Source organism: Ptychodera flava, chromosome 16 (assembly GCF_041260155.1).
Source record: "Ptychodera flava strain L36383 chromosome 16, AS_Pfla_20210202, whole genome shotgun sequence".
Classification (NCBI taxonomy): domain Eukaryota; kingdom Metazoa; phylum Hemichordata; class Enteropneusta; family Ptychoderidae; genus Ptychodera; species Ptychodera flava.
Genome location: NC_091943.1, coordinates 27,884,727 through 27,898,484, shown reverse-complemented (window position 1 = coordinate 27,898,484; position 13,758 = coordinate 27,884,727). Strand labels below are relative to the sequence as shown.

At 36.9% G+C, this 13,758-nt stretch overlaps 1 protein-coding gene across 3 annotated transcripts in view; it reads right to left on the bottom strand.

The window, feature by feature from the left end:
* Nucleotides 1-3,287: 3,287 nt before the first annotated feature.
* LOC139114479 (low-density lipoprotein receptor-related protein 6-like) overlaps nucleotides 3,288-13,758 on the bottom strand; it is a 37,053-nt gene continuing 26,582 nt past the window's right edge. Inside the window, exons 14-17 of one of the 3 annotated variants that reach the window (XM_070676239.1) lie at nucleotides 13,535-13,714; nucleotides 7,271-7,450; nucleotides 4,573-4,765; nucleotides 3,288-3,940 (exon numbers count right to left, since the gene is read on the bottom strand). In XM_070676239.1, the coding sequence (XP_070532340.1) occupies nucleotides 3,517-3,940; nucleotides 4,573-4,765; nucleotides 7,271-7,450; nucleotides 13,535-13,714 (977 nt within the window). In that variant the 3' untranslated portion in view covers nucleotides 3,288-3,516. The remainder of the gene's footprint in view (nucleotides 3,941-4,572; nucleotides 4,766-7,270; nucleotides 7,451-13,534; nucleotides 13,715-13,758) is intronic. The other 2 variants (XM_070676240.1, XM_070676242.1) reach the window with 2 other exon arrangements.

The window sequence follows — 13,758 nt, the reverse complement described above, 5'->3', positions numbered from 1 at the left end:
GAAAAGTTGCACACGCCTATCCCACATGAGATGTGTGCACGAGATTAATAGGGTTTCGTCTTCAGTCATTTAAACTAGTGAATATTTTTACAAGCTGTAACGTGTACCCTTATCAATTTTCCCCACCATGCAATCGGACAAAGACAACATCAAATGTCCATTATTGTGTGCAATGTCCTCCATTTTCGAGATAAAACTTTAATTCCATTACCGTAAAATGGAGCTTGTTTTTGGTTTTTGCAGAAAGCAACGATAAAAAAGCAACAAACGATATGTGGTATGTTTTTCTTCAATTGTTTTGTTTCGTATTTTGTCATACCTTGCTTCAAAATGAATGCATCGACACTGGGAGACGGGTACACTAAATAATGAACAGGACGTGCAAGGGGAAGGCTATAGTGACGTCATGCACTGTTGCGAAACACAGGCATCTCCTTCTTTCATTTGTCTTCAACAGTCACAATAAGAAAAGGAGTTAAATACGAATTCTGAAATCTTTTGGGTCAACTTGTCATGTTCCAGTGGACTATGATTTACTGTCTTCCTTAACAGTTCTTTTACACTTATTACTTTTACGCTTATTACACTTCGAATGGTTGAACACAGTATACCCCTTGTATGGCCAGAACGTGTCTAATATGGACTCCAAGTGACAAGTCTACGATTACACGGAAACACTCCTGTGTGTAGACACTGATCAACTCAATAACGATTCTAAGATACAAACATTATTTGTTTATTAAAACTAAAACCGTGGTAGATACACAGACTACTGATATTGGATAATATCAGTAATAAAGAAGAATTTTCCCAGCTTGAAAATTAGCCCTGAACATTATTTCCCATTTAATTAACAGGTAAAATCATTTGCTACATCTGTGTGAACCAAAAAACAGTATCAAACTCGGGGCAATCGGACACCTCTGTGGACTTGACAATTAATGAAAATGTTTTGTAAATTATTCTTCACAATTAAAAAATAATTCATCAGTAAATGTCAAAAACTTTACAGAAAGGAAAAATGCAATACAACTCTAACATGCATGAACAGGTACTGCTCAGACTGTACATTTTCAAAGCTGATTGAGGGCGTATGTCTTCAGTCGAAGAAGAGGTGATTCTAACAGAGCAATTTGCATATTACGGCATTATTAGCAAACGTTTTGTTTGGTAAAAATTATTTTTGTCGATATGTATAATATGTTCATCACAAACAGATTATTTATGGCACTGTTTGATCGGGTAACCACTAAAAAAATCTTCACTGTGGATAAAATACTTAACATGTTAGAAAAAAGAGAGTGCACATACGGTCTTGTCACTATTTTCGGTCACAAAACATCCTAGGATTTGTCGAGCTGGATTGTCAGACATTTTCATCAATAACAAGCGGGCAACGCTTTTTTGCTATGGTAACAATTTGCCGGGACAACAATATTGGTAGATACCACTGACGGCAAGGGGGTCAAGCAACTATATATATGTGAACAACAGACTTGGGCCTTGTCCCAAACTGACGATCCTTCACCCTAATAAGGTTTCATGGAAGGCTACTCCCGACATAGCTGTGGAAACGCAGCTATCTGTTGGCGAGGTAGCGTGCGTTGTTATGCGGGTCAAAGGTCAACCCCGCCACGGATAGTTGCGGGCCACCTACCAGCGAAAGTGGGTCTATTACGACGACACAACATGTATCGGAACTTTGAACGGCAAAATTAACCAAAGTGAGCGTAATTCAATAAAGTGACCTATACCTGCCTTAACTCTGATTATTGCTCATTCCCAACTCCTTTTGTGAACAAAATTTCTGGTTCGTTTACGTAATTCGGCTGATTTTCCAAGGAGTGCTCAAGATTTTCACTCCAGCAGCGAACTTTGACTTCTATCGATATGCTAATAAGGATCTGCGAACGAGGGACGTCCTCATTAGTATATCGATAGAAGTCAAAGTTCGCTGCTGGAGTGAAAATCTTGAGCACTCCTTGGAAAATCAGCCGAATTACGTAAACGAACCAGAAATTTTGTTCACAAAAGGAGTTGGGAATAAGCAATAATCAGAGTTCAGGCAGGTATAGGTCATTTTATTGAATTACGCTCACTTTGGTTAATTTTGCCGTTCAAAGTTCCGATACATGTTGTGTCGTCGTAATAGACCCACTTTCGCTGGTAATTAGCCCGCAACTATCCGTGGCGGGGTTGACCTTTGACCCGCATAACAACGCACGCTACCCCGCCAGCAACAGATTGCTGCGTTTCCACAGCTACTCCCGACACAGCTGGTTTTTCAATGATGTTGGATAAAATAATGGCATGTATAAGTGCTATGAAATCATTTCTCAAGTAACCATGAGCTAAGATGTACAAATATTCTCCATGCAATCTTGTGAACGGGGTATTTGAACCGCGGGGTTACTCCAAATATTACCCTTTTCAGAATTAGAGCGCGAAGCCACTGCAGTGAACTGCGATAAACTGCTTACACTAATTAGTTTCAGCTGTAGCCGTGGCCACTTTGGTGTTGAACAAGGCTACTTGATAAAGACCAAAAAGTCTGCTTGTACAAAGCAAAACTAGCTCTGTCTGAGGCTCGAGTTGTAAATGAGAGTTTACGATTGGCACCCTGTGTTCAAGATTAAGATACAATGTAACATTACCATGCACTGGTCCATGTACAAATCTTTTTATTTCAACTTCCCAGACAAACTGTCTGCATGGGACATACAAATGTTGTCGACTTTGCCAGCTGGCTACAGCTGAAACTAATTAGTGTGAGCAGTTTTATTGCAGTTCACTGCAGTGGCTTCGCGCTCTAATTCTGAAAAGGGTTGTATTTTCGATAGCGGGTTTGCCGTCTAAGTTGAGACCATCTACCCATGCATATTTTAAGCTCTACGTAAATTTGGAGAGTTTCACATTATTCTATACCATGCAAGGTGTCCCTATATTTGTCTATATTATCGACGCATGTTTAGGGGATTTCAAATGAAAAGCCAACAATATTTATGGAATTTTCTTGTCCAAAAATGTAACCCAACATACCCGTGCACCTTTCCATGGTAGTACCCCCTCCCCGGGCTTTGAGCCTATTGGGTTTTGATAGTCGCTAAAGACTACCATTTCTGACCCTTTGACTTTTGATAAAAGAAACCCCGGCATTATTGCATAAACACGCAGTATGCAACATTCGATTTTTTTGAAAACTGCGATTTGAACATTGAAGATCTGCGATGGTGCCTGTGTTTACTCTCACAGTCACTGTGATGCACACTCAAAATCGAAGCCATAAACTCTGCAAACATGCTGTTTAATGGAGATGGAAGAAATCAAAGAGTGATTATCAAAATTGAAAGCTTGTCAAAATACTTTGGTCTGAGTAAAAGTTACAAGAGAGTCTCCTAAATCGTATCCATATTAAAATATACTCTGTCAATAATCTGACACTGTTTTGTTCATCACGCAATATTTACATTACATAAATTGCCCCAATTCTATGAGTGTCGTGAGGTGTCTGCCATCTCAGGCGTCAGCCTCGTTTTTCATGGTGTCGTTCACAGCTGCCCCGTCGTTTGGCAGCCCTGCCTGTGTATTCTGAGCCACAGTCAGAGAGTCGTACGTGTGATCCTCAAACGGTGAGGAAGGTGGAGTGCTCAAGTAGTGCGCCGCGTTGTTGCCAAGCTGCAGCTCCACGGTGTCAGGCGGAAGAGCTACTTTTTGCGGCAGTGCCATGGCGCCCTCACCACCAGCAGCAGAATTCACGTTCGGGTCAACGGCGGAGTATTGAGGAGGAGCAAAAGCGTTATTCGTGTGTTCACCTCCTGTGACATTTGCATACATAGGATTTGGGATACCAACCATATCTCCACCGGGGGTCTGCTCTGGGATCGCCATATTGCGGACGATCTGTTCAGTGTCCTGTTGCTGTCCATTGCGTTTTCGTCTCCTGAAATCAACCAAGAACGTACAGAGTGTTACAACAGACTCCTATTGACTTCACATCGTCGCCAACGAAACATGGCGGCTATTTGACAAAACCTGTCTGTTTTTGCTGAAATAATAATATGCGGAAGACGATCAAAAGACCCTAAAGCATATACCAGAAAGGACCTGACTGGTTCCTTTCAAACCCTGAAGGGACGAGAGAACAGGACACGCAGCAAGTTCAAAGTTTGTCTTGAGGACAAAGAAATTCAACAGCGCATCATAATTGATGGAACTCATAAGATACGAGATCAATATTTAAAGTACTTTGACAAGTGAATTCTCTGATGAAAGTATTCTGTTCCATGGACTCTTTTGTTCATCCTAGAAAAAAATTGGCTGCCTGAAATTATCAGTTGGCTACAATCATGACGGATATCATCATGTTTCTCCTCGGTAGAATATTTTCTCGCCGATATTTTGTTTCAAATGGGGATGCTTGCTCTATACATTTCTCTTATTGTTGCTGTTGTTGCTTTTGTTTTCTTGAGCTTACTCTCGCCGTTACTGCTTCTGCTCTTTGATGTACAGTTCTGTCTGTTTGTTTCGTTTGTCTTACTTTACGGAACCCCCCCCCCCCTTCCCCTCACTTACCTCAAGAGGAAAAAGCCCAACGCTACGACAACGCCAAAGAAGACAAGCAGCGCCAAACACACGGCAAGGATAACAACAGTCGTGTTGCCTGAGGATTCGCCTTCGCCTTTTCTCTTGTCAGGACTAGGAGGGTAATGAGGCTTTGTCGTCTGTTTCCACATCGGGTCTTCCGTGGTATCGATAATGGAATCTCCTACAGTTGGGTAGAATATATTTTGCCTTGGTCATAAAATATTTTATTGTATTTTTCGATGGGATGCACTTCCTGGGCAGAAAACACGGACTAACTATTCTTTTACTCTATCGTGTTTTACCGTTTGAAAAACAATGGTAATAGTTTGCGCTTGGGTAACCCAGCCGCCGGTCATTACAAAACTCGCTTTTTGATCATTGTGTGCGTCGCATTATGGTGTATTTCCTGATCAATGGCACGTAGCCCGAGTTGTTCCTTAGTTCAAGGCTGGATCAAAACAAGAATTCGGTAATTACAGATCAGTTTCGATACTGCCAATTATCTCCAAAATTATCGGAAATCATGAGCACAGTTGTACAAGCATATCAAGCTGGTATTGAACAAATCTAAATCAGGATTTAGAATGCATCATTAACGTGAAAGTCTTGATTTAACTTAGCAACATGTGGCCACCGGGCTCAAATCTATGGATAATAGAATCAACGGAGTAGTGTTCTGGATCTTAAGAAGGCTTATGATCTGGTTGATTGCTGTGCCTCGTTTGAAAAATTATCAATTTACAGGTGATGCGGTGATGCTACATCTCTTTGAGGGTTTAATCTTACCTCAAAAATCGCTTGCAACTGGTTCAATTTAGAAATTCTTATTCTCAGAAGCAATATATTTCGACCGGCGTTCCCATGGTAGTATGCTTCGGCCTTTCTTTGTTCATTATATACGTAAACGATTTGCCACTTCATATTGATCATATAACATCGACATGTAAGCCGATGATTCAAGTTTAATTGCCACGGCAAAATGTATTCCAGAAATTGAGACGACCTTGAACCCTGACTGAGATAGTGTTTTATAATTGTTGTAAGAGTAATAAAATGGCCATAAATTGTGACAAGACAAAAACAACGACGCAACAAAACTGTAGATGTTTGAATTAAAAAAAACTTTGGACGAAACTTCGCGAAACGGGATTGCAAGAAGTACACTGTGAAAAGATTCTTGTCGATGAAAATCTGACAAGGAAGCAGCACTGTGACAAGATTTTTAAAAAGAGTAAATAGCAATATCTCTTTGCTCAAGAGAATAAGATTTTACCAAGTATGAATACAAGAAAACTTTTTCATAATAGCTATATTTTACCGCTTGAATTACTGTTGTCATTTATGGGGCGCAGCACCGTTTATCATAAAGGTTGTATAAAATTCCAAAACGTGCTATCAGAGTGATATGTGATGCAAGGTATAATGCTTCAACTGGGCATTTATTTCAGACAATGCTTATTTAGAATATTTTATGAGAATATTTGTATCGTCTCATAATTTTGATTAATCTTGCCCAACAATATGTGAAAAAGGCTTTTTACCGAAATTGATCATGGCATAGTTACAAGATCTAAAGTGCAGAAATTGTTAGTGGTTTCTGTAACAAACAAGGATTTTCACCGCAGATGATTTACTGTAAATGGTGTCAAACAGTCGAATAATGTCAATTCAAATATGAGATCTAGTAATTCATTGAGTAGTTTTAAAACTGATTACTTTTAAGCTTATCTGGAACAATTTGAATGTTTTTGAATTTCAGTTGTGTTGTCTATTTTGTTTTGTCGTTTAGTGTGTGCGTTCACTTGTCTTTTGTCGTCTAGTTTACTCCATCTTTCTGTTTGCATTTTATTGTGCTGGCTTTGATTGTCATGTTTTATTTAGTTCTGTATTGTATCCGTTTGTATGTTCAATTGAGGGCCCAGGGGAAGTTAAGCATCTTTACTGAAGCTTACCAGCCTGAGGCTACCCTCGTAAAATTAGGCTTCATAAAATAAAATAAAACGAAAAATTAAGTAATGCTTGCGTTGTATTCTGTCATAGATCGACAAGTTTCTAACAATTGCAGGATGTTTTTTTGGGGGGTTTGGGGTTTTTTTCTGCGAGAGCTTAGAGCACAGGAAATCGGGCTTTCCGTGATCATGCCTCGTCGAGGCTAACGTTTTCAAAATTTAAGGTTTGCCGTGCCTTTTTTCAAAGATTTTGCATTTTCTTTTTCAAATCTTCTGCTTAAAAGTTGAAAATTGTCATCAGTAGCCCTTATTTCGTGAGCAACTTGATTAATTCCGAGTCAAAGCCACGCATATGCATTGGCGCTCGTTCGCTTGGTAGTCTGCTAGATCGATCGATTTTCGGCTCGATCTATCGATCCCGTAGTCGGTATGGCCGCCATTGCAACGTAAATACTCCCAGATCGAGTACGGGATAGATAGATCGAGCCGAAAATTGATGGACTTAGCAGACTACCCAGCTAACGAGCGCCTGTGCGCATGTGCGACAAACAAAATTGTACAATGACAATTGTTCAGTTCATGCAGAAAACGAGAACTATGGAGTGCGTTCCTCGAAAATGCTCTGCGCCCGCTATCGACATCTTTAATGAATGAATAACTCTGAACTGAGACTAGTCTAAACTCTGAAAATGCCAGAGACTTTTTTCGAATCTGCTCGGGTATAATGGACAGCTTACTTTCTTTGCAGAGCTCTTCGCCGTCATGGACATCCCAATATCCCGCATCGGTACACAGAACGTCCGTCGTTCTCGTCGCTACGTAACCAGGGTCGCACGTGTAACGACAACGATTGCCGTTTGTGTTTTCACAGGTGTCGACCATTCGACCATTGGGTATGGTCATTGGGCATGTGTAAACTACGTAAAAGAGTTAGGCTGTGGGCTAGAGGGGGTCTACGTGCACCCCTCCCACAGGATAACAACCTGTATTTTTCAGAAGCCTTGAGATCCCTAGAATACGAAATGGAATTTTAACAGAAAAAATATAGGGATGGAATAGCTGTTATGGTCATGTTTTGAAGGGTACCGCAAAATCACGATTTTGCAACCCAATTGCATTTTCGTCAAATCTGTCTTCTTGTAAGTCATCTGCTGAGCTTATTTTTTAACATAACCTCACTTGTTTGGTATCATTAGAAAGGCAATTTATTCTTCTTTAAGATGACATATTGCAACATGCAATATATTCTACAGTTTTTTGTGAAATATGACCAAAACTTACCCCATACCCCAAAGTTTAACATTGCAAATTACAGTAAATCTCAAATTCTAACAATTTTTAGCTAGGCATAATAAAAAATGCAATGCTTTGTATGAAATTGGTTTTATTTGGTACAGGGACATGTCAGAAATATGAAATAGACTTTTAACAGAAAAAATATTGGGACTCTACAGCTGTAACAGTCATATTTTGGAGGGTACCGCAATATCACAGTGTTGCAGATTTGCATGCATTTTTGTTAAAGCTGTCTTCCTATAAGTCATCTGCTGAGCTTGTTTTTGAATATAATCTAACTTGTTAGGTATCATTAGAAAGATAATTTACTAGTCTTTAAAATGACATATTGTAACATGCAATATCTTGTACAGTATTCATGAAATAGGACCAAAACTTACCCCATACCCCAAAGTTTACATTGACAATTGCAGTCACAGCTAAAATCAAATTCTAACATTTTTTAGCTAGACACAAAAAATCTGGCCATTTTTGCTATTAAATCTGTTTAATTTGGTACAGGGACATATCAGAAATATGAAATAGACTTTTAACAGAAAAAATATTGGGACTCTACAGCTGTAACAGTCATATTTTGAAGGGTACCGCAATATCACAGTGTTGCAGATTTGCATGCATTTTTGTTAAACCTGTCTTCCTATAAGTCATCTGCTGAGCTTGTTTAATCTGATTTGTTAGGTATCATGGGAAAGATAATTTACTAGTCTTTAATATGATATATTGTAACATGCAATATCATGTACAGTATTCATGAAACAGGACCAAAACTTACCCTGTACCCCAAAGTTTACATTGAAAATTGCAGTCATATCTAAAATCAAATTCTACCAATTGTTTAGCTAGACACAAAAAATCTGGCCATTTTTGCTATTAAATCTGTTTTATTTGGTACAGGGATATGTCAGAAATATGAAATAGACTTTTAACAGAAAAAATATTGGAATTCTGTAGTTGTAACAGTCAGATTTTGAAAGGTACGGCAAAATCTCCGTATTCCTGACTTGCATGCATTTTTGTTGAAACTCTCTTCTTATAAGTCATCTGCTGAGCTTGTTATTGATTATAACCTAGCTTGATTGGTATCATTAGAAAGGTAATTAAGTAGTGCTTTAAATGACAAATTGTAATATGCAATATCTTGTATAGTTTTCATGAAATATGACAAAAACTTTCCCCATACCCCAAAGTGTATATCCAAAGATACTGTCATAGCTAACGTCAAATTCTACTGAGTTTTTACCTACACACAATAAAAACAGCAATGTTTTGTATTAAATCTGTTTTACTTGGTACTGAAACATGTTAGAAATATAAAATAATATTTTAACAGAAAAAATATTGGGATGTTATAGCTGTAACAGTCATTTTTTGAAGTATACTACAAAATCACAATATTGCTGACTCGCATGAGTTTTTGTTAAACCTGTCTTCTTGTAAGTTGTCTGCTGAGCTTGTTTTTGAATACAACATGGTATGTTAGGTATCATTAAAAGGTAATTTACTCGCCTTTAAAATGAAATATAGTAACATGCAATATCTTGTATAATTTCCATGACATATGACCAAAACTTACCCCATACCCCATGGTTTATATAGAAAGTACTGTCATAGCTAACGTGATCAAATTCCGCAAATTTTTAGCTAGACATGATAAAAAGGGCACTGTTTTGGTATTAAATCTGTTGTATTTGGTACTGGGTTATGTCAGAAATGTGAAATAGACTTTTAACAAAAAAAATATTTGGATTGTATAGTTGTAACAGCCATATTTTGAAGGGTAACGCAAAATTGCAGTACCGCAGACTGGCACCTTTTTTGTTAAATTATTCTTCTTGTAAGTCATCTGCCGAGCTTATTTTGTAACATAACCTGGCTTGTGGGATATCATTAGTAGGGCAATTTATTCGTCTTTAAGATGACATATTGTAATATGCAATGTCCTTCATAGTTTTCCTGAAATATGGTCAAACTTTACCCCATACCCCAAAAGTTTAAATCGCAAATTACGGCTTATCTTAAATTCTACCATTTTTTGCTACACATAATACAAAAGGCAATTCTTGTATGAAATCTGATTTGTTTGTTACAAAAGTATGTCACAAGTACGAATTAAACTTTTAACGGGAAGATGATACTATTTACCGTAGTAGCCATTTTGATCATTTTTGGAGGGGGAAACCCATATATAGCAAATGTATGTGTTTCGGCAAATTTGCCATGATACCTGGGTACCCTTCCAAATATGATCCTAAAGGCTACAAAATCATATTATATTCCTGTTTAAAGTTAATTTCATATTTGTGACATACTTTTTTAACAAAATCACAGATTTCATAGGTTGAATACAGGCATTGCCCTTTGTATACAAAGTTAATAAATTGGAAAAAAAAATGGTAGAGTTTCAGATTCACTGTAATTTGCTTTGTAATTTTCAACGTAAACTTTGGGGTATGGGGTAATTTTTGGTCATATTTCATGAATACTATACAAGATATTGCATGTTACAATATGTTATCTTAAAGAAGAATAAATTACCTTTCCAATGGTACCTAACAAATTAGATTATATTCAAAAACAAGCTCAGCAGATGACTTATAAGAAGACAGGTTTAACAAAAATGCATGCAAATCTGCAACACTGTGATATTGCGGTACCCTTCAAAATATGACTGTTAGAGCTGTGGAGACCACATATTTTTTCTGTTAAAAGTCTAGTTCATATTTCTGACATGTCCTTGTACAAATAAAAGAGATTTAATGGCAAAAATGGCCAGATTTTTTGTGTCTAGCTAAAAAATTGGTAGAATTTGATTTTAGCTATGACGGCAATTTTCAATGTAAACTTTGGGGTATGGGGTAAGTTTTGGTCCTATTTCATGAATACTATACAAGATATTGCATGTTACAATATGTTACCTTAAAGAAGAATGAATTACCTTCCCAATGGTATCTAACAAATTAGATTATATTCAAAAACAAGCTCAGCAGATGACTTATAGGAAGACAGGTTTAACAAAAATGCATGCAAATCTGCAACACTGTGATATTGCGGTACCCTTCAAAATATGACTGTTACAGCTGTGGAGACCCAATATTTTTTTCTGTTAAAAGTCTATTTCATATTTCTGACATGTCCTTGTACCAAATAAAACAGATTTAATAGCAAAAATGGCCAGATTTTTTGTGTCTAGCTAAAAAATTGTTAGAATTTGATTTTAGCTATGACGGCAATTTTCAATGTAAACTTTGGGGTATGGGGTAAATTTTGGTCTATTTCATAAATACTATACAAGATATTGCATGTTACAATATTTACCTTAAAGAAGAATAATTACCTTTCCAATGGTGTCTAACAATTTAGATTATATTCAAAAAACAAGCTCAGCAGATGACATATAGGAAGACAGGTTTGACAAAAATGCATGCAAATCTGCACACTGTGATATTGCGGTACCCTTCAAAATATGACTGTTACAGCTGTAGAGTCCCAATATTTTTTCTGTTAAAAGTCTATTTCATATTTCTGACATGTCCCTGTACCAAATAAAAGAGATTTAATGGCAAAAATGGCCAGATTTTTTGTGTCTAGCTAAAAAATTGGTAGAATTTGATTTTAGCTATGACTGCAATTTTCAATGTAAACTTTGGGGTATGGGGTAAGTTTTGGTCATATTTCATGAATACTATACAAGATATTGCATGTTACAATATGTTATCTTAAAGAAGAATAAATTACCTTTTCAATGGTACCTAACAAATTAGATTATATTCAAAAACAAGCTCAGCAGATGACTTATAGGAAGACAGCTTTAACAAAAATGCATGCAAATCTGCAACACTGTGATATTGCGGTACCCTTCAAAATATGACTGTTACAGCTGTAGAGACCCAATATTTTTTCTGTTAAAAGTCTATTTCATATTTCTGACATATCCCTGTACAAAATAAAAGAGATTTAATGGCAAAAATGGCCAGGTTTTTTGTGTCTAGCTAAAAAATTGGTAGAATTTGATTTTAGCTATGACTGCAATTTTCAACGTAAACTTTGGGGTATGGGGTAAGTTTTGGTCATATTTCATGAATACTATACAAGATATTGCATGTGCAATATGTTATCTTAAAGAAGAATAAATTACCTTTCCAATGGTACCTAACAAATTAGATTATATTCAAAAACAAGCTCAGCAGATGACTGATAGGAAGACAGCTTTAACAAAAATGCATGCAAATCTGCAACACTGTGATATTGCGGTACCCTTCAAAATATGACTGTTACAGCTGTAGAGTCCCAATATTTTTTTCTGTTAAAAGTCTATTTCATATTTCTGACATGTCCCTGTACCAAATAAAACCAATTTCATACAAAGCATTGCATTTTTTATTATGCCTAGCTAAAAAATTGTTAGAATTTGAGATTTACTGTAATTTGCAATGTTAAACTTTGGGGTATGGGGTAAGTTTTGGTCATATTTCACAAAAACTGTAGAATATATTGCATGTTGCAATATGTCATCTTAAAGAAGAATAAATTGCCTTTCTAATGATACCAAACAAGTGAGGTTATGTTAAAAAATAAGCTCAGCAGATGACTTACAAGAAGACAGATTTGACGAAAATGCAATTGGGTTGCAAAATCGTGATTTTGCGGTACCCTTCAAAACATGACCATAACAGCTATTCCATCCCTATATTTTTTCTGTTAAAATTCCATTTCGTATTCTAGGGATCACAAGGCTTCTGAAAAATACAGGTTTGTTATCCTGTGAGGGGTTGCACGTAGACCCCCTCTAGCCCACGGACTAAGTAGATATTGAAATGGAGCAGAGAGAACGGTATTAGTGTCTTAAGGTAGAATGCGCCTCGCGGACAGATATCAGGACTCTCAAACTTTTACAATTCTTTTCAGATCTACAACTTGTAGGGGCTCATTTTAAAGCTCTTGGTATAAGAACATTTTACAGCTTTAATTTTTCAAAAATCGAAAAATTTATTTTTTCCATAGAGTTAAAGCATGGATGGCGGCCATTTTGAATTTCAAATATCGGTTAATTAATCTTGAGTTATTTGTTTCTCTAGTACCAAAGTTTCCCCGATAAACCCCTAATTTTTTATTCTTGATTTCGAAAGAGGATAGTTGAAAGATTAATTGAGGGAAGTTTGAGCAAAAGTTAAAGGCATTTTCACTTTCGAGGCGTACACTACCTTAATTGCAAACAGTCGAATAATATTAATTCAAATATAAGATCTACTAACTCATTGAGTAGTTTTAAAACTGATTACTTTTATGCATATTTTGAAAAATTTGAATGTTTTGAATTTCAGTTGTGTTGTCTATTTTGTTTTGTCGTTTAGTGTGTGCGTTCACTTGTCTTTTGTCGTCCAGTTTACTCCATCTTTTTGTTTGCATTTTATTGTGCTAGCTTTGTTTGTCATGTTTCATGCTGTTCTGCTTTGTATCAGTTTGTATGTTCAATTGAGGGCCCTGGGCAAGATAAGCATCTTTACTGAATTAATGGTCATGACCATTAATTCATTTTTGCGATGGTTTCATTCAATTTGTCTCAAACCGAGGTCGAATATATGCATGCAGCATGGTCACCCATTCATTCACTATCTTTCAACATGTCAAATAATATAAGTAGAGTCTTGTATCAAACAAAATTCATGAAAAAATGGCCGACTTTGTCCCTTTAATAGACAGCTTACTTTCTTTGCAGAGCTCTTCGCCGTCACGGACATCCCAATCTCCTGCATCGGTACACAGAACGTCCGTCGTTCTCGTCGCTACGTAACCAGGGTCGCACGTGTAACGACAACGATTGCCGTTTGTGTTTTCACAGGTGTCGACCATTCGACCATTGGGTATGGTCATTGGGCATGTGTAAACTAAGTAAAAGAGTAGATATTGAAATGGAGCAGAGAGAACGGTG